Consider the following 24,989-nt stretch of genomic DNA (forward strand, 5'->3'; position numbering starts at 1 on the left):
AAAAATAGACAGTGTGTCTGATAACACACTGGTCAGTTCTGGACGGGGGACAGGTCACACTCACTGCTGTTACAGGTTGGATCAGTGCTGGAGGGAGATCATTAACCAAGGGAACCAAGAAAACACATGCTGATTGAGTTTATCTTTCACCTATGTCTGGGTCTATGGAAGCCTTTGTACACAAAATGGATGTTATAAAATACTGTACGATGTTTACATGTTACTCTCCACCATTCTTATCATGAGCTATAATTTGCCAGGTTACTACAAAACCCCCGATTTCTGAGGCCGCTTGCCCTTCCAATCACTATGGTTTTTGAAGTTTATGGTTCTGTTTTTTCCAGCCTCTCATCTCTCAGTATTATACATGTGTCTTCTATTCTAGATGTCCTCTTTCTAATTTGACAGTTTAAGATATCAGATATAAGACAAGCTTCTATAATTTGTACATAAAGTGAGAAGTCCTAGTCTCTAACTAAGAAAGAACTTGAGACAAAGTGTATGCCCTAAGTATACAACCTTTAGTGTATGATCGGTGTGTCCATTCGTGCCTGCTCCTGGGTTATTGAGGCTATTACGAATGCTTGAGTCTTTTGGGTTGAGTGTTCTAGATTAATGAATCCAGTTGTGACAGACACAATTGTAGGAAGAAGTGCACAATTTAAAGAGGATCCAAAAAGTGTGTATGAGTGGAAAGGAGGAGAAGGAGAGGGGGAATGACAGGGAGTGGGAGAGAGAAAGAGAGAGAGAAGAAGGAGGTGGTGGAGGAGGAGGAAGAGAATAGAGGTGTTGTAAGGAGAAGGAAGGAAGTGGAGGAAGAGGAGGAGGAAAAAGGAGGCGGAGAGGAAGGAGGAGGCAGGAAGAGGTGGAGGAGGAAGGAAGAGGTGGAGGAGGAGGAGTGGAAAGGAGGAGCAAAGGAAGGACTGATTACCAGTTTGGGAAATGGGCCAAAAAGAAGAGAGAGCCTGAAAGGATCTCCTTTCTGCCAACACTGAAGTAATTGCCAGCTCCTTAAATGGTCCAAAATTGGCAAAATCCATGGACTAGGCTATCACAGAACAGGAGGAGACAGCAGCCAAACCCAGACCATATCATCCTGGTTGGCAATTTATGGTCACATTGCACCAAATCACAAGCTGCGCCACGTTCCTCACATGTCTTCGGATCTGGACATTGTTTGGGACTGATATGACTTACATCGTTTGCAAGCTCTTCCTTCTGCTTCCTACAGAATGATAAAGTCTCACAAGAGTATATAAACACCTTTCCTTTTGCAAAGCAACCAGCTCTCACCTATTCAGTAGGAAATTCAAAGGTCAGTGATTTAATTTATATTTCCCCAAAACAAGAGTCAGTCTGTGCCACAGGCAATACATAACTAGCATTCCTTTGCCATTACTGTGGTTGCTAGAACAGATGTTAGTGTAGTGCCCAAAGCAGTGGGCTTAATGTTTTGTTTCTTTAAAAAAAAATTAAAAAGTATTTGAATAAGTGACAACTAAAATATTCCTGGGTTTCTTTTACACACAACCCAGTGTCAGGAGAACTACTTCATTTGCAGGCCAAGGAAATATGAAAGGTAACTTATTCTGAATTTATTAAATTGCTAAGGCAATTTATTTTACCTTCATTGCCCAAATTCATAGAATTGGAAAAAGATATCTAAAAGCTCAAGGTTTTGAGCTTGTGTATAAAAGGTACAAACTCAACCTAAATGAATATATAACAAATGTGGCTGATAGAGTCCAATCTGGCAACCTCAGGTGGCCTTTACCTGCTAGGCTTAAAATTTGTGAATGCACTGACTCCTAATAGATAAAGATGTTTGAGGATGATCAAAAACTTATATTCCATACTTCCTCACTCTAAGTGATGTCTGTCCCTCCTTCGGTGCCTTTGATCACATTTCACTTTCCTTCTGGAATGCCCTCTCCTTTTCTCCACCTACCCACATTTCACTGTGGCTTCAAGGCCTGCCAAGTACTGCCTGGACCTGCCCCAGGATGCCTCACTGACCTTGGCAAGCCTCCTGAACGCTCTCTGCTCTGAGCTCAAGCATTGTGGTTTGTAGCATCATTTCAAGTTTAAGCACACATACCCCATACTGCTCCTTGAGCGAGCCCTGTGAATCAGTCCTGAATAACTAACTGGACACTGATGACATCTTCCAAGAGCGGAGACTGACTGTGTTCATCTTTCTGTGTCTCCTGCTGCTGACCATGTGTTAGAAACTCAACAGAAAATGATTAGTTGGTTTCCAGATACTCTGTAATTCAGTTTAGAGACATAGTTTTGAGGAATCAATCATCATGGTCACCAATGGTAAAGCATCTATCTCCGTGAGGCACCATCCAAATCATAGGCCTGGCTTCTACCTTTCCAAGTTTATAATCTAAGGCTAACAGTATATAGTAGGTATGCTTACTTGCTGATAATAGGTAATAATGATACTAATATGGGAGGGATGGCCAAGAAGGCCAGTTGAGCACATACATTAAATAAAGAGCTACATTAAAGGCAAGTAGACCAGTCCCTGTAATGGAACAAAAAAAGAAAACGAGAAATTAGCCTTTCTTTTCCAGTGTCATCATATTTGAATATTACCAAGTAACTTTCTCTCTAATCCTATTTCAACAGCCCACTCACAGGAACTAAGGCATTTTGAGTACTAACGAGCCACATCTTGTCTGCATTATTCTCTAAAAACTGGTTTTGATTAACGAGCTATATGCATTTTAGGGAGAGAAAAGAAAGTGCTGAATGAATCCAAGATATACTTATTATCACCCTTCCCATCATAAGTGAGATGAAGTGTCTCTACTAGGTCAGGGTGACAAGAAGACCAAGATGATACTGGAAAACCTTGATATGGAGGGTCCTTCCATGACAAAGGACCTCAGAGCTTGAGTTTGAAGGAATACAGCATCAATCTTTCCCTTAATTGCATACTGACGATGGCTTATCTAGTGCTTCTGGTATTATTCATATAAGGCATAAAGCCATAAGATTTATAGCAAACTACAATTTGCATGTCCAAATGATTGCTGCTCCTTCAAAATATTTACCTTGGAAAGCCATATACTTTGTCCAACAACGCTGTCACAATGCCAACTATGTTCTGCACTCCTGCTCTGAAATGACCATAACTTCAAAGTCACATAACTTTGAATATCCTCAATAGGGGAATAGGGAAACATCATCATCTGATATGAAAACCACCTCTAATAGTTGTGGGAACTGGGTCTAGTGAATGGTAGTTTATCAAGCTGGGAACCTCCTTGGTGAAAAGAAAAGCATGACTAAGAAGGTATAAGATTTTCTTTTCGTGGCCTACAAATTGGTTTCAGAAACAGTTCCAAGGGAGGTGTTTCAGAATGGCTTTGAGCAATGGCTATGTCACTGGAGAGTCTCCAGCATCCAAAGCCACTAGTTTAGAGGGAATTAGATTCACTTGGATGTGGGGGGTTTGCTATGGCACTATAACAACAACCTCATTACTTTACAGCCACACTTTTTAAGAAGAGTTCCACTAGGGTTTAGGTAATTCTCACCTCATATTTTCTCTATACTGCTTACTCTGTGGGTTAAGGAATCCAATGTCTTCAATACCTATCAATTTGATTGCCATTTCTAGCCCAGGTAGATTACCTCTCAGGTGGCAGGAATGAAGCATAATGTTTGCTTATGTTTTACCAACATTAATTTTGATCACCTTTAATGAGAGCTATTAAATTTACCATCGGGAAACCGACTTGGCTTCCCTTTCCTTGACACTGGTATGGATATCTGAGGGCATGTGGTTTCCCAAATACCTAACCTGCAACCACCTAGTGACACCATAGCTCCAGCCACAGTTAGCAAGAGATTGTTTACAGGAATCAAATTCATTTGCCTAGGCCAAGCCTGGGCACATCACCAGGAACATGACGTGGTGTTGTGTGAAGCAAGGGGTGAAGCAAGGGGTGAACAGAAAGGGAAATCAGATCTATTGAAGGATGGCCATGTGCCAGGAGCTTCACATCTCTTACCTCATTAAGGATCAAATCAATCCTGGGAAGTAGGAATTATCTCAATTTCATATATATAGGGAAAAGGAAGTTTAAGAGAAGTTAAGTAACTTATCTAAAGTCTGCATATTAATAAGTGGAAGAATGAGGATTTAAATGATCTTTTACTGGGGTACCTGGGCAGCTCAGTCAGTTGAGCATGTAACTTCTGATTTCAGCTCAGGTCATGATCCCAGGGTCATGGGATCAAGCCCTGCGTCAAGCTCCACACTCAGCGTGGAGCCTGCTTGGGATTCTCTCTCTCTCTCTCTCTCTCTCTCTCTCTGTCTCCCTCCTTCCCTCCTTCCCTCTGCCCCTCTTTCCCACTTACGCTCTCTCTCTCTTTAAAAAATAAATCAAATAAATAAATAAATAAATAATCTTTTCCTGATTCCAAAACCCAAGCTCTTTGCACTGAAGTTAGTGAAGTTAGTTTCCAGGGACGGGGCCATGGTGGGAGAGGTGAGCAGCCTCAGGCGACATCGGCTCCAGTGCCACTTCTGCCACCCACTAGCTATGGAAGGTGTCAGCCTGCTAAATTCTAATTTTCCTCCGTCGAATAAATACTTGAGTGACTAGCCCTTTAATGTTTGAAACACTATGCTATGTCTCAAAATTACAAAGATGAGTAAAGTCAGACTTGAGTCATCTAGGGGCTCAGTGAGAGAGACAAATACGTAATGATATCATTTCTATAATACACAGTAGATGCTAAAGTAGACATATAAAATGAGAGCACAGACTCAGAGTTCATTGGTAGTATTTACTTGTCTGTGTTCCCCACTCAACTACAAGGTCTGCGATTGCAAAGACCATGTCCATCTTTTATGCCAGTGCCTGTAGAGGGCCTCACACAGTAGATGTTTAGTAAGTAGGCAAGGGAGGAATTAAAGGAGTGTTGCCTGAGCTAAGACTCGAAAGATGAGAAACAGCTACCCAAACAATACAAGGAATAAAGGGTGTTTCAGGGAGAAGAACGTGAGAGAACAGTACAGTAAGGTGTGCCTAGGTTTACTTTTGTCAAAGCACAAAGTATAAGGAGGGAAGTGAAGAGGAGAGGAGGTTGGAGGAATAAGAGAGGCCAGGTGGTGTAGGGCCTTCAGGTAAGGACCCATAATGAATTCTGGGGATTTGATGGACACCCTGAAACTGTCATCAAAATTTGTGAGCTTGTGCGTAAACGTGAATGTGTACTTTTCTGGGCAAAGGGGTGTATCACTTTCATCAAATTCTCAAATGATACAAACCTGTGCAGACAATGAGGAGCTGTTAGGGCTATCAGAACAACATTCTAGACAGATGACTCTAGATGCAGCTGTAGAGGATGGAATTTGGGATAGCAAGATGGTGGTAGAGAAACCAGTGGAGAGCTGCCACTGTCCAGGAAAGAAATAGTAAGGTTCTAACCCTGATCCGGAGTGTTGAGGGGGAGTAGACAGGGGCAGATCCAAGAAGAGGTTAGGTTGGTAAGTAGTGCCATTGAATGAGGAGAGGAGAACAAGCAGGCTTGAAGGGGAGAACAATGAGCTCAGTTTGTTGACTCTGAGGCATCAGTAAGACCTGCCAGATACTTGAATGACCCCGATCGTAACACTGAAGCATAAAGAGAGATCTGGGCTAGAGATACAGATGCGAGTCCTCAGTATTGAGATGAGAGTTTAAACTCTGAAGGGAAATGAGACAGCCCGCGGAAAGTGTCACACAGAAAAAAACCAGCACAGATCAAGAGTGCATCCATGGGTTGCACAACACTGTAGATGTACTGAACGCTCCTGAATTGTACACTTGGAAACGGTTAAAATGGCAAATTTTACGTGTATATTTTTCACCATAATTTTTCAAAGCGAATTTAAAAAGCAGACTCACTTCAAGCAAAATAAAAAGTATATACCTTTCTAAAAACAAAAAATGGATCCATAGTGCATGCAAATATTTAAGGGACTGCGTACAAGGAGGAGCCCGTGAGGAAGGTGGGTAAGGGATAATCAGATAGGAGGAATGAAGTTCAGGACAGTCCAGTAACTGTCACAGATGCCAGAGGAATAGGACTCCAATAAAAGTGCAGGGCGGTTTGGGTGGAGATGTTAGATAATCGCTAAGGTTGCTTCCAGAAATAACAGTCAGAATATATAAGCTATGAGAGAGAGAATCTTGGTCTCTGGGGCTTGCCTATCCGGAACGTCTCAGCAGCAATAAAATGACTTAAATTTCATCTTACAAAATAAAACCTGCCCGTGCTCCGCCAGTTTTGTCTGGGCAGGAAACAGAGCTCAGAGCAGCTGCTGAGAATGGTTCTATATTCCACTTCAGAGCACTGGAATGTGACACCTCCCAAGCGCCAGCCTGTGCCCTGGGAGGGAGGAAAGGAGCCTGGAGCCAAGGGGGCTGCAACAGGGAATGTAGGACCCCACCCCCCCCCACAGCCTCCGTGGGGTCTCTCATCTGGAGAGGACAAGTCTCTTTGACTCTGCACATTTCCCTCTCGCCACGATGGCCTCTTCGGTATTTAGAACAAGCAGATTGCCATGAGATCACAAGGTCATAGACCAGAACTGCCCCTGAAGAAAGGGTCATTTTCCCCTGAGGGCTTTCCAACAGTGCTTCAAACTCACCCTCACTCAGTACCAGAGAAAGAGGGTCAGGGGCTGGGGCGGGGGCGGGGGGAGAAGATGAAGAGGGGCCACTGGGTAGCCTCATGCAGTAGCAAACCCACCTCCCGCGTCCTGGACTGCCCTGTGGCATCATCGGTTACCAACTGAATCCAGGGGAATAGCATTGCCAGCTTTTAAGAAGCTTGAATGGATCATCAGCTATTTTCTTGTCATATTTTTGGCAGGGTTTGGCTGAGAGCCCTTCAATGTGGCAGAATAAACCTGCTAATTCATTCTTTCGTGTTAAATGTTTAAAAGATAGCCTAGTCTAACCACGTGGAAGGATCTGATATCTTCAGTAATTCAGTGTTAATACTCAGGATCTGTTAGACCTGGCATAGATCATTTAGAGCGACCGCAAACCCACCACCGTCACTGAGGCTCTCATAACCACTTGGTTAATAATCCATGTGAGCTGTTGTCAAACATAATAGTTACCATTGCCAGGGCCCATCCTGGGAGAAGTTAAAATAAGATATTAGAGGGGACATTGTAGTGGGGGCAATAAAGCATGTGAACAAACAGAAATGAGACACCCCCCCTCCAAAATGATATGTGAACTTCAGTATTGCCTTTATTATGGTAGGCTAAAGACTGGCTGAGTGTGGCAGCAAATGGGCTGGAAACTGAAGCCCAGGATTAAATAGGTTTACCAGCCTCATCATGGGCAGGGGGCCTGTCCAGGGAAGACTTCAAGCCAGCAGCAGAGTTACTGGACAGCCGAGGTTTGAGCTGCAAGGTTGCTTATTTGAACGGGTCCCTCCTAGTTCTCCTACAGCTCTGGGAGGGGCCCTCATAATTGTGCAATTATACTTTTATGTTCTTTCTCTTAAAGAGGCACCCCCCTCAAAAAAATTGTATAAGCATCAGACCTCCTGGCAAAACCAGCTTGATATTGCAGAAGAGGAGAGAAGGCCCTGTCTCAGATAGCTAGCTCACAAGTTCAGTGGGAGCCAGCCTCCCTGGGGGCTGCTCCCTGGGGGCAGCATGTTCTAGGAGTGACAGGGGGAACAGATCACATCGTGCTTGGTTCACTCTGGCCTTCTTTACCTAATGAGTAAAGTGGAAGAGAAGGTCTGCACACACAGGGAGCCCTCAACATGGAAAGACGCACAGCAGTGGGGAAGAACGTTCCCTCCTTACCTAAGACACCTCACTGGCCACATAATAACCCATGCCGGGCAGCGGGCAGGATCCCAGTCCAAACCCAACTGTGAGATGGGGAATAGCACAAAGTTTCTTTAATTTGAGTCTCCCCCAGTCTCCCAATGATTCTTCTCAATGTTATCCTCCTCTCTTTACCATGGCAACCCACAAGACAGAACCAAAAGGAGCAGCAATGCTTGGTGCTCTGTTGTCCAGAGGCCTGCTTCTCTCTCATCACAGCACAAACAGGCCCAGGCCAAATCCCTCACGCTCATGCCCTGCATCAGAAATCCAAAATTACCTACAACCTACCAAGTAAGAGATGCTTCCATTATTCAGGTTTCCAAATCTATATCCTTGAAGACAGTGCTTCCTTGTCTTAAAAGAGATGCCCTTATTTGGTGAGCTGGCAACAGAAGGAACTAAAGAAATCTATGATGCAGGGATTTGGACTGTCAAGCCAGGCAGCCCTCCGGGATGGTTACCCTAGCAATGAGGACCTGGCTGGAGGGAAGGAGCAGGGCTGAGCACCGCGCCTTCATATTTAAGAAGGCATGAAATTATTCACCGAAGGAAATGGATGATTACCCTCCCCCCGAACTGGAAGAAGCACCACCGTAGGCTGCCTGCGTTCCCACCTGCCTTTCAGCTCTATTCACATACCCCAGAACCCCCCCACCTGTAATTATTGTTTAATTAAAGGGCCCTGTTGGTGTTTTACAACTTTTCATTTTTTAAATAAAACAAGAATTTAACTTGTGTTGAGATTTAGGCTGTCAGAAAAATCACAGTGGTAGGAATCAATCTTTGCTATTTATCTGCTTCTTTTTTTTTCTCTGAAATCTTTTGAAGGTTTCTGGAAAATTACACACAAGAGCTGCCCAGCAAGGGCAGGCATCATAGTCTAAGAGTTTGCTAAGCAAGTCAGCTCCTGCTCTCTTGGTGTCATAAAATCAGGTCCCTTCCCCTCCCCAGTGAGGGCTCTCAGAGAGCTTGGAGTATGTGTCTATGTCACCCTGGAGGCTGGTACCTGTTGAAATTACGAGGTCTCAGAAGCCACTTTGCTCTCTGTCAGCTGGCCATCCACAACAGGGCCTGTACAGACAAAATTCCGTAACAGGGCCACTGACCTAAATGGCCCCACTCAGTCCTGTGGTGCGACCGTGTGGGCCTGGGGGCGAGAGGGTCTCTTCAGTCTTGACCATCTTTGCCCTGGTGAAGGGGGAGAGCAGAGGCTAAGCCCACACACCTGTCCTAAGTCAGGATGAGAGAACAGACAGCCCGCGACCCTCCTGGAATTATCCAGCAATAAGCTTTGGGGAGCAGGCCCACGGGGCATGCCAGCAGACCGTGAGCTGGGACACAGGAGGGCAGGCCAGTGGCTAGAGCCCAAGGAGTCAAGGCAATTGGTACCAGAGCAAAAGAATGGAGCCGGGCTCCATTGTGGGGGCTCTGAAACATTCCACATGCCTTCCAGCCAATGGCAGAGCCTGCTCCTTAGCACCCAAGAGGGTTCTTCATTTTGGGACTTGGTAAAGATGCAAAAGAACTGGTTTAGAATAAGCGACTGATTTTGTGAATGAAGCAAATACCATTTACTAAACAGTGCAGATGTGTACGTGTTTGTATACTATATACTGATACATATTCAACAGGTTCTGTAGGGCCATCCTCACGTATGTTGTCAGTCCCTCCTCAACAAGGTTACGGAGTGAAACTGCAAGCCAAGACTATAAGGGGAAGGCGGGCCCTGCTGTGGTCCATTCCAGTTTTGCAACATTAAAATTGTGGGCATATAAATGTCTGTAAGTGGTTTGTATGTGGGAGGTCCCAGCTAAGGTCTTCGCTGAGTTTCCATTTTCCTTACCTGCAAAAAGGGAGTAACAATTCCTACAAGACTGCTTTCACAAGGCGCATTTAATTAAATGAGATAATACATACATACGCTTTACATAGCACCAGCAACACAGGCAGCACACAATAACGGTCAGCCATTGTTAGTAAAATCAGGGCCAAACTTGTCCATGAAAATGTAAACGTTTCCGAAGGGTGACCCTGTAAAGTGTCATCCTGAAAGAACCGGACAGCATTGCGGCAGGCCTCCACCTGGGCCTTTGACCCCCAATCTCTCCCTCCTTGAGGCCATACTCTAGAATGTCAAAAGCACTTGCTTCCCAAGAAACAAATCCAATAACGGTGCACCGGAGTCCCCTTGGCTCCGAATAGAAGCCATGCTCCTCTGCTCAGCTTGCACAGCCTCTCACAGTGACGTCCCCACTTCCCTTCCACTCCTACCCAATGCCTTTCTCTGCAGGAATGCCAGCTTCTCCTCCACCCTTGCAGGCCCAGAGCTCAGTGCCACCTCCCAAGCACTCGGTTCTTAGCACTTGCTGAAAGCAATAGACTGCTGGTTACACCTGTGAAGTGTGGAACCAAACATCCCAGATTCAATTCCGCTCTCTTCCTGTGACGTAGCGAAGTTTCTTTACCTGTCCTTGCCTTAGTATTTCTATCTATAAGATGTGAGAAATAATATTATTAAATTCATTTGGTTGTTAATGAGAATTAAGTGAGGTAACATACAGAAAGCATGTTAGTATATACAGTTAGTCCCTGACACATGGTAAGTACTCGGTAAATATTACCTGCGCTTATAGTAATTATCATCATCATCATCATTCGACAAGAATGTAAATTCTTTTTTTTTAATGGTTATTTATTTATTTTGAGGGAGAGAGAGAGAGCAGGGGAGGGTCATAGAAAGGGAGAGAGAGAATCCCAAGCAGGCTCCACACTATGGGCACAGAGCAGATGAACCGTAAGATCATGACCTGAGCCAAAATCAAGAGTTGGATGCTTAATCAACTGAACCACCCAGGTGTCCCCAAAATGTAAATTCTATAAGAATAGAGACTGTCTATATCATTCACTGCCTGACACATGAAAGGTGCTCAGTGTACAGCTGTTGAATAACACCCATGAATAACACCCAGCCCCCGGCATGTGGTTCACTGTTTCTACAACTCCCTCAGCAGACTATGAGCGCCTTGGTTCTGTCTAATCAATCCTGCATCTCTGAGGTCTGTTCAGTGGGCACAGAACAGATCCTCAATAAACGTTTGCTGAATGAGTATGCGAAGGAACTCTGAGGTTACATGTGCATGCTATATCCCAGGAAAACATTGCCTCCAGGTCGAGGTTTATCAAAAATTCATACCCTAAGTTTGATGGTGACCCTTTTGCACTCGGTATATATGTAATGGTTGGGGGAAGATCTTGAAAAGCAGGCAGTGCATTTGGGGGCTGCTTCTGGGCCTGTCTCCAGAGCAGGACAAAGTGCCTCCAGGAGCTCCTGGCCCTGTGCATGCTCACTCCCCCTCCCCCTGCACCTTGCCCCCTCCTGAGCGCCACAGCTGTGCTCCTCCACAGCCGGGGAGAGCTGTGCCTGGTAAGGGGCAGACCAAGCCTGGCTGGAGGGAAGCCAAACATAGGTGGCTTCCTGGTCTCAATCCAGGAAGTCTTCCCCCAGTATGGAAGCCTCCTCTCTTTCCTGGTGGGCCGGGTCTTTCTCCCTCCCTGCTTCACAGGAAACCTTCTCCTTCTTCCAGAAGGAAGTAAAAACATTTCCCCACAGTATCTGAGCTTTTCTGCTTCGGTTCTTCTATGTAAAATGAAAAGAAAATCAGGAGGGTGGAGAGATTGAGTATAATGTGAATAAATGCAGTCTTTGCTAAATTATAACTCAATACCAAAAGACTGCTGTTTTCTGAGCCTTTCAGTAACCAAAACTATTTATTATTCTAAGTGCAAGCAGATTTATGATCTGAAACGCCCACCATGTTTGCTGTTCTGAGGAACTGGAGGGAGGGCGAGGTACAGTGCAGTGTTTGACATGATAGCCTTCATGCCAGCTGTGCGGCTGTGTCTACCGGCCCCTGAGGTAGCTCATCTGTCTTCCCGTCAGTGCAGTGGGGCAGCTGAGGGTTAGTATCTCCATTTATGGGTGTGGAACATAGAGACTGAGAGGTTACGAGAGTTGTTCTTGACTAACAGTAAGTTTGGGAAACACACATGCGTCTCGCCAAGAGCATCCCTCTTTACCACAGCTCATGCATAAGTGTTGTGGGTCCAGCAGCATCCTCCCTACCATGGCCATGTCCCTCCTCCGGCCCCTGTGCTCTCTCCCCACCCACTGCCCAGCCCTACACCTGCACCTGCGAGGGTGCACCTCCCTCAGGGGCCATCTGGCATTCCCAAGCCTTGGCTGGGCGGGGCCAGGGTGTTTAGTTCCCTGGCTTTTTGGTCAAAGACATTCCAGGGAGTAAGAGCTACCTTTAAAGGGCTTCCAGTAGCCCCCGCCAAGCGCTCAGAGTGGGAGTGAGTCAAGTCCCAACTCTGCCATTAACCTGCTGTGCTGCCCTGAATAGGCCACCCAACCTCGCTCCTCATAAACGGACTAGGGGGTGGGGGGCAGCTTGGAGAATCTGGTCATGCTGTGAGCAGTCTCCCCCTGAAAACACAGGCCCTGAAGATCATGAGTGTAATTTCGAGAGGGTCACAAGCTTCCATCCCCTTGAGCCCCTCTGTGTACCCCATAGGTCCACTGACCCTGGGTAAGAACCTCTGGGCCAGTGAGCTTGGGCACCAAAACATCCACCTGGAGCCCCAAGTACAGATTTTTAAAGAACAACTTCAGTAGTTTATCTTCTTACTACAAGTTGTTTAAAAAAAAGAAAACGAGGGGCGCCTGGGTGGCTCAGTCGGTTAAGCGTCCGACTTCAGCTCAGGTCATGATCTCGCAGTCCGTGAGTTCAAGCCCCATGTTGGGCTCTGTGCTGACAGCTCAGCGCCTGGAGCCTGTTTCGAATTCTGTGTCTCCCTCTCTCTCTGACCCTCCCCTGTTCATGCTCTGTCTCTCTCTGTCTCAAAAATAAATAAACGTTAAAAAAATTTTTAAAAAAAAAAGAAAAAGAAAACGATTGGGACACCTGGAAGGCTCAGTCGGTTAAGCATCCGACTTCAGCTCAGGTCATGATCTCACAGTTCGGGAGTTCGAGCTCCAAGTCAGGCTCTGCTGATGGCTCAGAGCCTGGAACTGGCTTCAGATTCTGTGTTTCCCTCTCTCTCTCTGCCCTTCCATCCCCCTCAAAAATAATGAACATAAAAAAAAATATTTTTTTTAAAAAGAAAACGATTTTTTAAAAAAGAAAATTATCATAAACCCACTGCCTGCAAAACTACTATTAATAATATCCCTCAGTCTTTCTCTCTCACTAATTTATACATAAATCCACTTATGTCAGAAATGGTTTCACATGTCATTTAACTATTATTTGAAAACAGAAAACAATGTCTATACAGTAATTGGTTGCATGGGAGTTCTGTAATGTATTGTTAGCCATTCCCTAATTCAAAACAACATTTAGGTTGTTTTCCATGGTGATGCTTATGATCAGTTGTCATCATCTGTGCAAACATACCTGATTATTTTGGGGAACTAAACGTGGAATTTCCAGCTTTACTCAGAAAGGGTACCATGACAACTAATACCTATGACAATTTGCTCCTCAGCTTGCCCTCCCCCACCCTCACCCTCAAAAGTTGTGCCATTTTCACTCCCGCCAGCTGGAGGTGAGGGCGGGTGGAGGGGGCTTAAATCTGCTTCCCTGAACCAGCAGCCCTAGAATACTGACACCGAGTGGGATCTCTGCTAAAAGGTAACAACCATCTCAGACACAACTGTGTCTATTTGCAGTAACAACCGTGTCAGTAACAACCGTGTCTATTTGCAGGACCGGCCTAGGCACGTTTTGAAGTGGGTGAAATTTGTCTTTGGTGCCTGCCTTGCCCCCTGGCCGGAACTTGACAGCCACTTGATCTGACAGCAGCCTTGACTCAGCCACCACTCCCCTTGCCTCCCGGGTTCTCTTTCAGCCGCTCCACCCCCCGTGCCTGGAACCCATCTGGCCTTTATTTCGTCCTATCAGCTGGCTCTAGACTTCGCCTCCCGGATCAGTTCTGGGCATCCCTGGGAACGGGATGGGGGGAGCAGGCTGAATCCTGAACAGAACTGTCCACAGTGTAAGGCAGGTGGTAGCAGGAACAGCAGACCCAGGGAGTAGGAGGATGTCACCAGGCAGAGGGTGATGGGCCAGAGGCAAAGGCAGTTGTCGGTCACCTCCATGCCTGGTTATGTGGGCAACCGCCCGCCCTGGCTTTTGCAGGGTTGGTCCTTCAGAATGCTGTTCCTAGAGGGGGCGCCTGAGTGGCTCAGTCAGTTGAGCGTCAGAGCCTCCGACTCTTGATTTCGGCTCGGGTCGTGATCTCACCATTGGTGGGATCGAGCCCCGTGTCGGGCTCTGTGCTGACAGTGCGTACCCTGCTTGGGATCTTCTCTCTCCCTCTCTCTGCCCCTCCCCTCTCACTCTCTCTGTCTCTCTCAAAATAAACAAACTTTATATTATAGATGTAGACATAGATATAGATATATAGATATATAGATATATAGATATATAGATACAGATATAGATATATAGATATATTTTGATATATATATATCAAAATAAACAAACATATATATAATATATATATATGTGTGTGTTCAGAGACGAGCAGGGCCTTCTGAAAAGACAAATGAAGGGCCATTTCTCGAGAGAATTGGCTATGTGGAGTGTGTTGTCCAGAATGTTCGGCAGAGTTTCAACCTTCTGTGGGTTTTTGGGGTTTTTTTGGGGTTTTTTTTGGCAAACTGTGCTCTTCTCTGGGCCTTAAGTCTGCATATCAGTGATGGGAATGCGGGGAGGGAGAGGCTACAGGTGTCTCTGGCTGCCCACATGGCCGACCCGCTGCTGACCACCCTCTTTCTTGGTCCCACAGTCAGATGGCTCCATCCTGGCAATTGCCCTGCTGATCCTGTTCCTGCTCCTGGCCCTGGCTCTCCTCTGGTGGTTCTGGCCCCTCTGCTGCACCGTGGTAAGTGCCCCAAGCTCCTCTTCCTCACCTCAGGCCTCAAGCAAAAGGTGACACAAGGTTAACAGGACCATCAGTAGGAGACGGTGACAAAAAACTACGTAAAGATTAAGGACAAATTTTGCATTGTTTATGTAATTTGTACAAAGTTGGCACAAACTAACATAGCTTGATGGAACCGCAAGTCATTGGGAATCAGTACGGGTAGGGAGTGAGACTGCTAGCCTTTAGGTAGGGCCGCCCAGGTGCCCGCTCTGGTTCTAGTGCTCAGGAAGGACCCCCAGAATGTTGTAAATGGCGAGTGTTATTTGACATGAATCTCACACACGCGCGCATGCACGCGCGCACACACACGTTGAGTTGCACCCGCTAATACTCTTTCAAGACGACGCTGGCCTTGGCAGCCAGTCTGCCCATCTGAGGGAGTGCCGTTGACCTCTTTATTTTTAATAATAATGAGTGGCACCTGCCTTCATTTCATTACTTGTAGCTAACATTTATAGGACACATCTACCCCGTGCCCAGACTAGTCTAACCACTTAGGCTACGAGATGGATAAAAATCTGTCCCCTCCCCATCATGCTCGTCAGGAGCCACCACATGGCCCTGGCTAGTGTCTCCCCAAATAGCTTCAGGCCTGGCATAACCTGCCATCACCTGCTACACCCAAAGGAGGAAATGTGCCAGTTTATCAATTTTTATTCCCTGGCCCCTAGACTAGGAGAAGCCCAAACAAAATCATATCCAAATGAAGGAAAACACCGTTTGCTTTCACATGCCTACTCCCAGCCCACACTCAGCCTTTATGTAGACTCAGAGGGTGCACTGTAAGCCCAGGCGGGTTTGAAGTGAGCGCTGCTGGACTGCCCGCCATCTGCCATTCCCTGTCTCTTAGTTCTTCCCCAGAGGGTCCCTCAGGGGAGGCACTGAGCCTCTCCAGGCAAGAACTTGTCCTCATTTTCTCTCTGAGCATTCAGTCCACAGCGCGAGGAAACTCACATCTGCGTGTGGAACTGAGCTCAGCAAGGGCCCCAAACTCACAGAGCGCTGCGCTCAAAAAGGCAGGGAGAGGGCTTCGAATGACATTTGAAAGAGGTGGTGAAAGAAGGAGATGAGAAGCTTGACCGGGATGTGGATACATGTGGCAGGGACTTCTGGAAAGAAAGAGGCTCTTGCACCAGCAGAGGCCCTGGGTGTTGAGGGAAAGAGATGACTTTCAGTAGATCGGAACGCGTGTGCAGGCGGGACCCAGGACAGACTCAAGTCTCTGGTCAGCTGGTGCAAGCCAGACCGGACTGACTGGACTGACTCACCGCGACTGTGCACACATTCTTCCAGCAGCAGCCCCAAAAGTAAAATGGTGTTTTCAATACTTAAGGCTACACAACTGTTTTATTTTGAGGATAAAAACAAAACAAAACAAAACAAAACAAAACAAAACAAAACAAAACGCCATGAGTCAGCCAGAGTGCTTTCTATGGTGATTCAAAAACAATTTTCAAGTCTGAAGTTCTAAGGAGGGAAAACCCCCCTCAGTGGGGTTCTTAAAGAAGAGGGTGGCCAGGGCCAGTGGCAGTGATGGTGGCCGGCAGTGAGCACCAGACCTTCTCCTGGAGGCATCACCCTGTTCACCCAGTCCCTTGCATTCTTAAAAAGTTAGTCCTGGGTGGGGACAGCTGGGAACAATAGAACAGCTAGCAGTGCTCCATCACATATTAGCTGTGTGATCTGGGGCAAGTTACCCAACCTCTCTGAACTTGTTTCCTCATTGTATAATGAAGAGGATAAGAGCATCTCCTCCTCATAAGGAGATGGTAAAGATTAAAGGAGTCATATATACAATGCTTAGAACAGTACCTTTGCACATAGTAAATGCTGTGTATTATTATCACTATTAAAAAATATTTACTATAATAGGAATATACTACTGTACGTCATGGCATTCCATTCATATTGGTGCAAAATGTCTCTTTCTGACATAGAACATTGCATAAGTTTGGGGCGCCTGGGTGGCTTGGTCGGTTGAGCGTCCGACTTCGGCTCAGGTCATGATCTCACGGTCCGTGAGTTCGAGCCCCACATCGGGCTGTGTGCTGACAGCTCAGAGCCTGGAGCCTGTTTCGGATTCTGAGTCTCCCTCTCTCTCTGACCCTCCCCTGTTCATGTTCTGTCTCTCTCTGTCTCAAAAATAAATAAACGTTAAAAAAAAATAACATTGCATAAGTTTAAGGTATCCAACATAATGATTTGATACATGCATATATTGCAAAATGTTTACTATAATAAGTCTGATCAACATCCATCACCTCACAGTGTCACAAAGTTTTTTCCTTGTGATGAGAACTTTAAGATTTACTCCCTTAGCAGTTCTTAGCAGCTGTCAAATATACCATACAGTATTGTTAACTACGGTCACCATACTGTACCTTACATCCCCAGATTTTATTTATCTTAAACATGGAGGTTTGTACCTTTTGACCCCCTTCTCCCAATTCCCCCACCACCCACCCCTCCAACCCCACCTCTGGCAACCACAAATCTGATCTGTTTCTATGAGTTGGGGTTTTTTTTTTAGATTCCACATATAAGTGACATCACACAGTATTTGTCTTTCTTCATTTGACTTACTTCACTTAGCATAATGCTCTCAAGTTATGTCCAGGTTATGGCAAATAGCAGGAGTTCCTTCCTTTTTATGGCTGAATAATATTCCATTATATGTGTGTACTACATTTTCTTTACCCATTCATCTATCGATGGACACTTGGGTTGTTTCCATGTCTTGGCTATTGCAAATAATGCTGCAGTGAACATGGGGGTTCAAGAAGAAGATACTTCTTCAGGATAATGATTTTATTTCCTTTGGAGATATACCCAGAAGCGGGATGGCTAGATCATATGGTAGTTCTATTTTTTATTTTTTAAGGAACCTCCATATCCAATTTACATTCTCACCAGCAGTGCACAAGGGTTCCCTTTTCTCCACATCCTCACCAGTGTTTGTTATCTTTTGTCTTGTTGATGACAGCTGGCCATTCTAATTGTCGTGAGGTGATATCTCATTGTGGTTTTAATTTCCAGGGAAAGGTCTCTGAAATAATGTCTTTTATTACTGGAAGCAGTGTCACCCAAGGCCAGATTGTTTTGCAATATTCAAAATATTTTTCAATGAATTTATCTGGTTAAGTGCATGTTGCTTTGGAAAGCAGCCAAAATGTCTTAATGTGATCTGCTTTTGTAAGTCCCAAAGGATCTCTTTACAAGGGAAGATCTTGGAGATTCATTTTCCTGTTTATGATGTGTATAAAAACTGCCCTCACCCCTATTTCTGAAAGCTGGCCAGGGCTCTGATGCTTGGTGTGCCCCCAGAAACTACTTGTTGACCAGTGGCTTTCTTGAAGAGTGATGAGATCCGAGGCGACAAGATAAAGTCATGTGTTTTCTAAAGGGAGTACACAGGAAGAGGGCAAACATCACCTCCCACCCCATTCCAGGATCCTGGTTCAGAAGATGCAGGAAGTTTCTCTCCCTTGAAGGATAGCACCTCTAGCCACAGCTCTGGGACTAGCAGAGAGCATCCTTGTAAATGACAGTCCTGAAAGCTTCCTCTGTCATTCTCCCTGCCTTGTCCCAAGGAAATGCAGGAAATGCCCCCTGACCAGGTACTAAAGCAGCATTGTGATGATGGGAAACAGCCAGGGAGCAGAAGGGTCTTGCGAAATGTGGGGTACAAGAGGTTTGTCTCTGTTGCAAAGTTTTCTCCAGGAGTGATATGCAAAACATTTAACAACCTGCAAGGCTCTCCACCCCAACTGAGCCAAATATCAACCCTTTAGTGGCTGGATATGGGGCAGGGGTGGGGGGCAGTCCCCAAAATCCTGGAGGGTTGCTGGGGGTAGAAGGGCAGGCATTCAGATTGCTATTTACTGATCATAAGGAGCATTTTAAAATGTAATGACCAGTATGAGCAGACCAGACACAATGGTTACTATCAGTCCTGCCCTCTGCCTCAGCATCCTTGCTTCTTGCTGGCCTTGTCTGGCAGAAGAAATTTGAAGGGTGACCTGTGCTGCCTACTGCATTTTGTCTTTCTTAAAGGACACCATTCCCTCTGGGCTCTTACCCTCCAGCTGAATGGAACCTGTGGTGACTTACTGCCCACATAGCATAGTATTGTCTATCCATCACGACTGATGGGAAGAGACAGGTAATTGGCCAGATAGATCCTGAATCAAAACTTTTTATGTGTTTCCCGAATCGGCCCTCAGGATCCCCAGGTAAACCTTTGGCTTCTAAGATTTCTACGTTGATTCACTGGCACAAAAACACCCACACTGAAAGGGAAAGAGGTATTGGACTATATCACCCTGGACTTATTTGCATTTTCAAAAAGGGAATTCAAGGGTCAATATTTTACCAGAAAGAAATAAAGCTCTGCCTCAGTTCCACAAGGGGCATTGCAGAATGCCCCTTTAAATCATGTGGTGGCCACTCCATCTACTCATAAGTTTGGTCCAATATTACTGAAATCTCTAAGTTGAAGAAGATTAAGAAACCTAAATGAGAAGAGAATCATGGAAAAAAAGAGCTGAAATATATTAGAAAAGTAAATGTTTTGAATGACTTGAATGTGTAGAGAAAAAAGGTCAACAATGAATCAGTGATATGAGAGCGCTACTATTCTAGAAAATGCAGGCAGTCCTGCATTTCATAAATTACATGGATGTTGCAAAGTAATGTTTTATATGTATCAAATTACATAACAAAAGACATTTATGGCAGTTTCTTAAATAAAATCGTAGAAATGTGCCCACTTTCTTGGGAGGTTAATGGTATATCAGGAATCCCAAGTAAAAAGATCTTACTGTATTTTGCCCGATAAAAAATTCTGGTGAGGCAGCTGGCTGATTCAGTCGGTAGAAGATGTGACTCTTGATCTCAGGGTTGTTAGTCTGAGCCTCCTGTTGGGTGTAGACATTACTTAAAAATAAAAATCTTAAAGGGGCACCTAGGTGGCTCAGTCGGTTGAGCATCTGACTTTTGATTTCAGCTCAGGTCATGATCTCACAGTTCATGGAATCGGGCCCCTTGTCAGGCTCTGTGCTGACAGCGTGGAGCCTGCTTGGGATTCTCTCTCTCCCTCTCTCTCTCTCTCTCTCTGCCCTCCCCCACTCGTGCTCACTCTCACACTCTCTCAAAATAAATAATAGACATTTTTTAAAAAATAAAATAAAAAAATAAAATCTTAGGGGTGCCTGAGTGGCTAGTCGGTTGAGCATCCAACTCTTGATTTTGACTCCGGTCATGATCTTGCCGTTCGTGAGATCAAGCCTCACTTCAGGCTCCGCACTGACAGTGCAGGGCCTGCTTGGGATTCTCTCCCTCTCTCTCTCTGCCCTCCCCCCATTTATGCACGCTCTCTCTCTTTCTCAAAATAAATAAACTTTAAAAAAATAATAAAATCTTTTTTAAAAATTCTGGAGATTGGTTGCATAATGTGAATATACTTAACACTACTGAACTGTACTCTTAAAAATGGTTAAGAGGGGCGCCTGGGTGGCTCAGTCAGTTAAGCGGCCGACTTCGGCTCAGGTCATGATCTCGCAGTCCGTGAGTTCAAGCCCCGCGTCGGTCTCTGTGCTGACAGCTCAGAGCCTGGAGCCTGTTTCAGATTCTGTGTCTCCCTCTCTCTGACCCTCCCCAGTTCATGCTCTGTCTCTCTCTGTCTCAAAAATAAATAAACATTAAAAAAATTTAAAAAAAAGAAAAAAATGGTTAAGATGATAAGTTTTAGGTTATGTGTTTTTTATCATAATTAGAAAGAAAAAAAAAGAGACCCTGCTATAAAGTTACAGTTCTTCTGATCTTCTGAAATCCAACTATTTAAATGATGCTCTTTAGGTGAAATCAAATCATTATATTTCTGTTCATATAAAGGCAAATATTTTTTTTCAGTTTGTTGAGATAGGAAAGTGTGCATGCATCCAGAGTTTTTCCCTATATAAGCAAAATTCTGCTCTGTTTTGTTTTGTTTGTAATGGCTTTGTAGGTATCTTATGAACAGTTTTTAAGGCACCGTAAAAAAGATCATGTCTCATTCACTTTATTAAATTTCAAGAACAGTTTAACAAATTAAGTCCCTTCGACATCCCCAATGACAACTTGCAAGGGACAAAAATTAATCAAGAACTTGATATGCCTTATTGAAATAAAGTCTTCAAATAATGCTTTCCACACCTTAAAGCATAATATTTAATTTGTAGGGCCAGGCAGCCAAGCTTAACATCAGCAAAGGGATTTACTGATAGTCTGTTTAATAGAAACCTGACTGGTGCAAACAGCTCCTTAGCCAAGCATCTTGAGCCTAGACTCATCCTGCTCTTTAGGTCCCTTTCCAGCCTCCACCCATTTCCATCTGGACCCTCCTCACTCTGCAGCTTACAAGATTATTTCTCACTAGCATACAGAACTCTGCCATGGCCTGTCCTCACCCCTGCAGCTCTACACCACACACCGCATACACCCAGTCTGTTCTCAACTCTACCTTGCTTTGTGGCTTCCCTCATCCCTGCCAGGCTGGCCTTGTGACTTGCCTTATAACCCAGCCACTGCCATCCTCATGCTTGCTGGGTGAATGAAAAGAGGTGAGCTGTCATTAAAGACAACTGGGTTCCAGTAGATATCTTCCTCTTTACTCACAGGATTGGGCAAATCCTTCCACCTTAACTTCCCCACTTGGAAAATTTAAAAACTGGAACCATATCGTCTCCAAAGTTGGTTCTTTATATTCTTACCTCCTATAAGTAAATCTATTCCTCCCTTTCGAGATTCCCTGGCCTGTGGTTCTCAAAACTGGGTACACATCAAAATGACCAGAGGATCATATGATGTAAGTAATCAGGGACAGCATGTCCAAACTATGTCCATGGAACAATAGTACCTACAAGATGTGAACAGGTATGCTTCAGAACAGGAGTATTTAGACAATGAGTTTGAAAGACACTATTAAACTAAATTGAATAACTGACTTCACTGCAGGACTTCTCAGAATGTTTCATAAGATAATTTGAGCTGTGAATCCCCAAACTTATTTTGACGCTGGAACCCTTCCTTAGCCTATCCCTATCCCCCCACCCTTCCAAATACCTATTAACATACAGACACCTGGAAGGGCACTAGTATTCTACCAAACACTGTTTGGGTAACATAGTCCTAGAGAATGCTCAAACAGTGGAAAGAGCAGATTCCTGAGTTCTGAGGGGCTGCCTCCTTCCTGGCCTGCTCAGAGGCTGCATCGAAGCCAACAAGCTTGACATGCTACGAACATCATTATGCCTTCCTGTTCCCTGTGTGCCCTGCTCAGATCCTATAGGCACTACTCATGGCTGGAATCACCTTGCACGTAACCCAGGCAGACCAGACACTCCTTCTCCAAGCCTCAGGGAATCTGAATTCATGGATTTCTTTGAACTGTTTCACTTAATAGAGTTTTGTGGTGATGGGGACATATTATCTAATGGGGAATATACACAGTTATTCTTTTAAGTTACCATGTAAGCCACATAGGCCTGATTGACTAATGTAAAATGCCTGCCACTCACTACTCTCATTTTAATTATCAAGACATTTGCCCTTTTAAGGCAAATTAGGCAAATAAGACCAGATGAGTCTTAAGAGAGATGAGTTGGGGGTGCCTGGGTGGCTCAGTTGGTTAAGCATCTGACTTCATCTCAGGTCATGATCTCATGGCTGGTGAGTTCAAGCCCCGCATGGGACTCTGTGCTGACAGCTCAGAGCCCAGAGCCTGCTTCGGATTCTGTATCTCCCTTTCTCTCTGTCTCTGCCCCTCCCCTGCTTGCTCTCTCTCTCTCTCTCTCTCTCAAAAATAAATAAACATTAAGAAAAAAAAATTTTTTTAAGGCAGATGAGTTGGGAGGCCAAAAACATTTGAAGTTTGGGTTCCAAATGCAAAAAAAGAAAAAAGTTGACCTCATTTCTTTGAAAATTTCTTGTACTACATTCTAGATCAACACCCTTGGCATTAGCCTTTGCTAAACAACAGGGTAAAATTACTGGGTCCAGGTAGTACTTGGACAGCACTAACCCACTCCAGTCAGCTGTGAGGTTTCTATTACATTTAGGTTGTTCGTATAGTAGAAAGATTGACTTCTCTGCCATTAGCTGGAATATCCTACTTCCTCGATGTTTTCCACATCAAGTTGCCCATTTTCCCTTGTTTTTTTTAGTTTTAATTAGAAGAATAGTTATTATAAAGTTTGGGTATCAGAATGGAAGTCTAGAATTTAAAGCATGAGAGCAAGCATCCCCTTCCAACTGTGAAATTGAAGCCCTTGTTAGATGGCTTTCAGAGCTCGACTGGCATTTCTTGTTTACACAGCTCTGTTCTGATAGCTTCTCCTCACACAGAACCTATGAGGCCATGAGCCAGCAGAAGAGTTAGTGCTAAGAGATCAAGCCAGAAGTCTCAAGATAAGCAGTGTTTTAGATCTAAGGACCCAAAAATCTTTAGCCATCTCCATACAGTATTTATTTGAGCTAACCCCTCTAAGCATGCAAGAAGTAATCATTTGTGAAAAATAAATTACTCTCAATGGTGATATAGTGAGGACTACATAGCAAAACAAAGAAAAAAATTCCTAGAAAAAAATATAATAAAAGTTGTTTCAAATATATATCCAGGCTCATCAGAAAACAGAAGACATTTCCAGGGCCAAAATAAAGAAGGATCTGGAAATCAGATGGTTGCTGACCCTATAGCAGTGGCAGTCCTAGAGGGGGAAGATTTTCTGATCTCAATAACCTAGACATTTGGTTTAATAGTATACATAAAAGTTTGGGAGTTGGAATGGAGTCTTCTGCCTAAAGCTGGGAACTTGCATATAAGGCTAGGCCATGGGCTTGGTGCATGTGTACATGTATGTCCCTAAGAACTAAAAACCATAATCTCTCAGTTTTAGAGTTCAAATGTGTCTTACCTGTGGTTCTGTAAATTGCAAACCGAGAAAAGTTGTCAGTTTGGAAGTACTTAGGAATCTGCAGAAGGAAATTCGAATCCTCTGTGGCATGTTGGTCCCTCAATGCAATCCTCATAGGATTCCCATAGGTAAATGCAAATTACCCACGAGCTCACAATCCCAAATTACCAAATACCCAAGGAATATTATTACTCAGATTCCTTGAGGTTTTATAATACACATGGAAAGCACAAAGACCAGAATTTAGATAAGGAAGTCAGGCCCAGTGAGTGGTTCCTTTGTCCTCTCCAGAGTTAACAATGGTTAAGTAGCAGGTACATCAAAAGTTCTCTAAACACCATCATCTCTCCTATAACATGTGTCCCTAAAAATACCACTGCATTATGGAATTTGGGCTGCATGAAAATAACAGGACTAATGGGGGAAATGAGTTCAGAGGAGAGCATTCAAACCTGTGTAGTCTAATAAAACAATACACTTCAAAAAAATGAATAATAAACCCAATAAAATAAAACTCTGCCATTTTAAGCATCTTAGATTCTTAATTTAAATTATGCTACAGTAAATACATCACTTTGCCTCGATTTGTAAAAATAAACTCCTGAAGTTTCCCGGGGCATGTGAGTATGATGTAGCACTGTGGCTTTGAGTTACAGAGGCAGAACGGAAGGAAGGACATTCTTAGGACGAAGTGTCACGACACCAGAGGTGGACGGCTGTGACTCACTGTCTTGTTATTCCTTCTGCGCCAGCTTAAAATAGGAGTCCAGCTTTTGTTGTTTTGCCAGGTTCTTCTTTTCATAACAAAAAAAAAGACAATTTCTGTGGTTTCCAGTCAGACCTCATGCCACGAAAGTGCTGTTCTGCTGCTCACAGTGCGATAACCTTTTCTCCAATCCATGGCACGTGCCTCAATCCTCTTTAAGGCCAATGATGGCTCCCATTGAGCTCCAGTCTCCTTTCTTTTGGTTCTTCAGTGTGGCCTCTGACAAAGCTCAGTGTGGGCACTTTTACTCGTGTTGGTCATAGGATACCCCATCTTCTCTCGTGTTACAAGCTTCTCCTCCACACGCTTAAGCCTCTCCTCCTTCATTCAATCCCTGGATTCTTATGAGCAGGACACACACTGGTTTTGAGGATGTATATTCAATGCTTTCATGAGGAAAAGCACATAAGCTCAG

The 24,989-nt window shown here is 44.6% G+C and overlaps 1 protein-coding gene across 1 annotated transcript in view; it reads left to right on the forward strand.

Annotated features, from left to right (window-relative positions):
• ANTXR1 (ANTXR cell adhesion molecule 1) overlaps nt 1-24,989 on the forward strand; it is a 215,069-nt gene that overhangs the window by 116,441 nt on the left and 73,639 nt on the right. Inside the window, exon 13 of the mRNA XM_047069742.1 lies at nt 14,720-14,815. Within this exon, the coding sequence (XP_046925698.1) occupies nt 14,720-14,815 (96 nt within the window). The remainder of the gene's footprint in view (nt 1-14,719; nt 14,816-24,989) is intronic.

This window comes from Lynx rufus, unplaced genomic scaffold (assembly GCF_022079265.1).
Source record: "Lynx rufus isolate CCGP_SWC_20201006 ecotype Redwood Valley unplaced genomic scaffold, mLynRuf1.p SCAF_8, whole genome shotgun sequence".
NCBI classification, from domain to species: domain Eukaryota; kingdom Metazoa; phylum Chordata; class Mammalia; order Carnivora; family Felidae; genus Lynx; species Lynx rufus.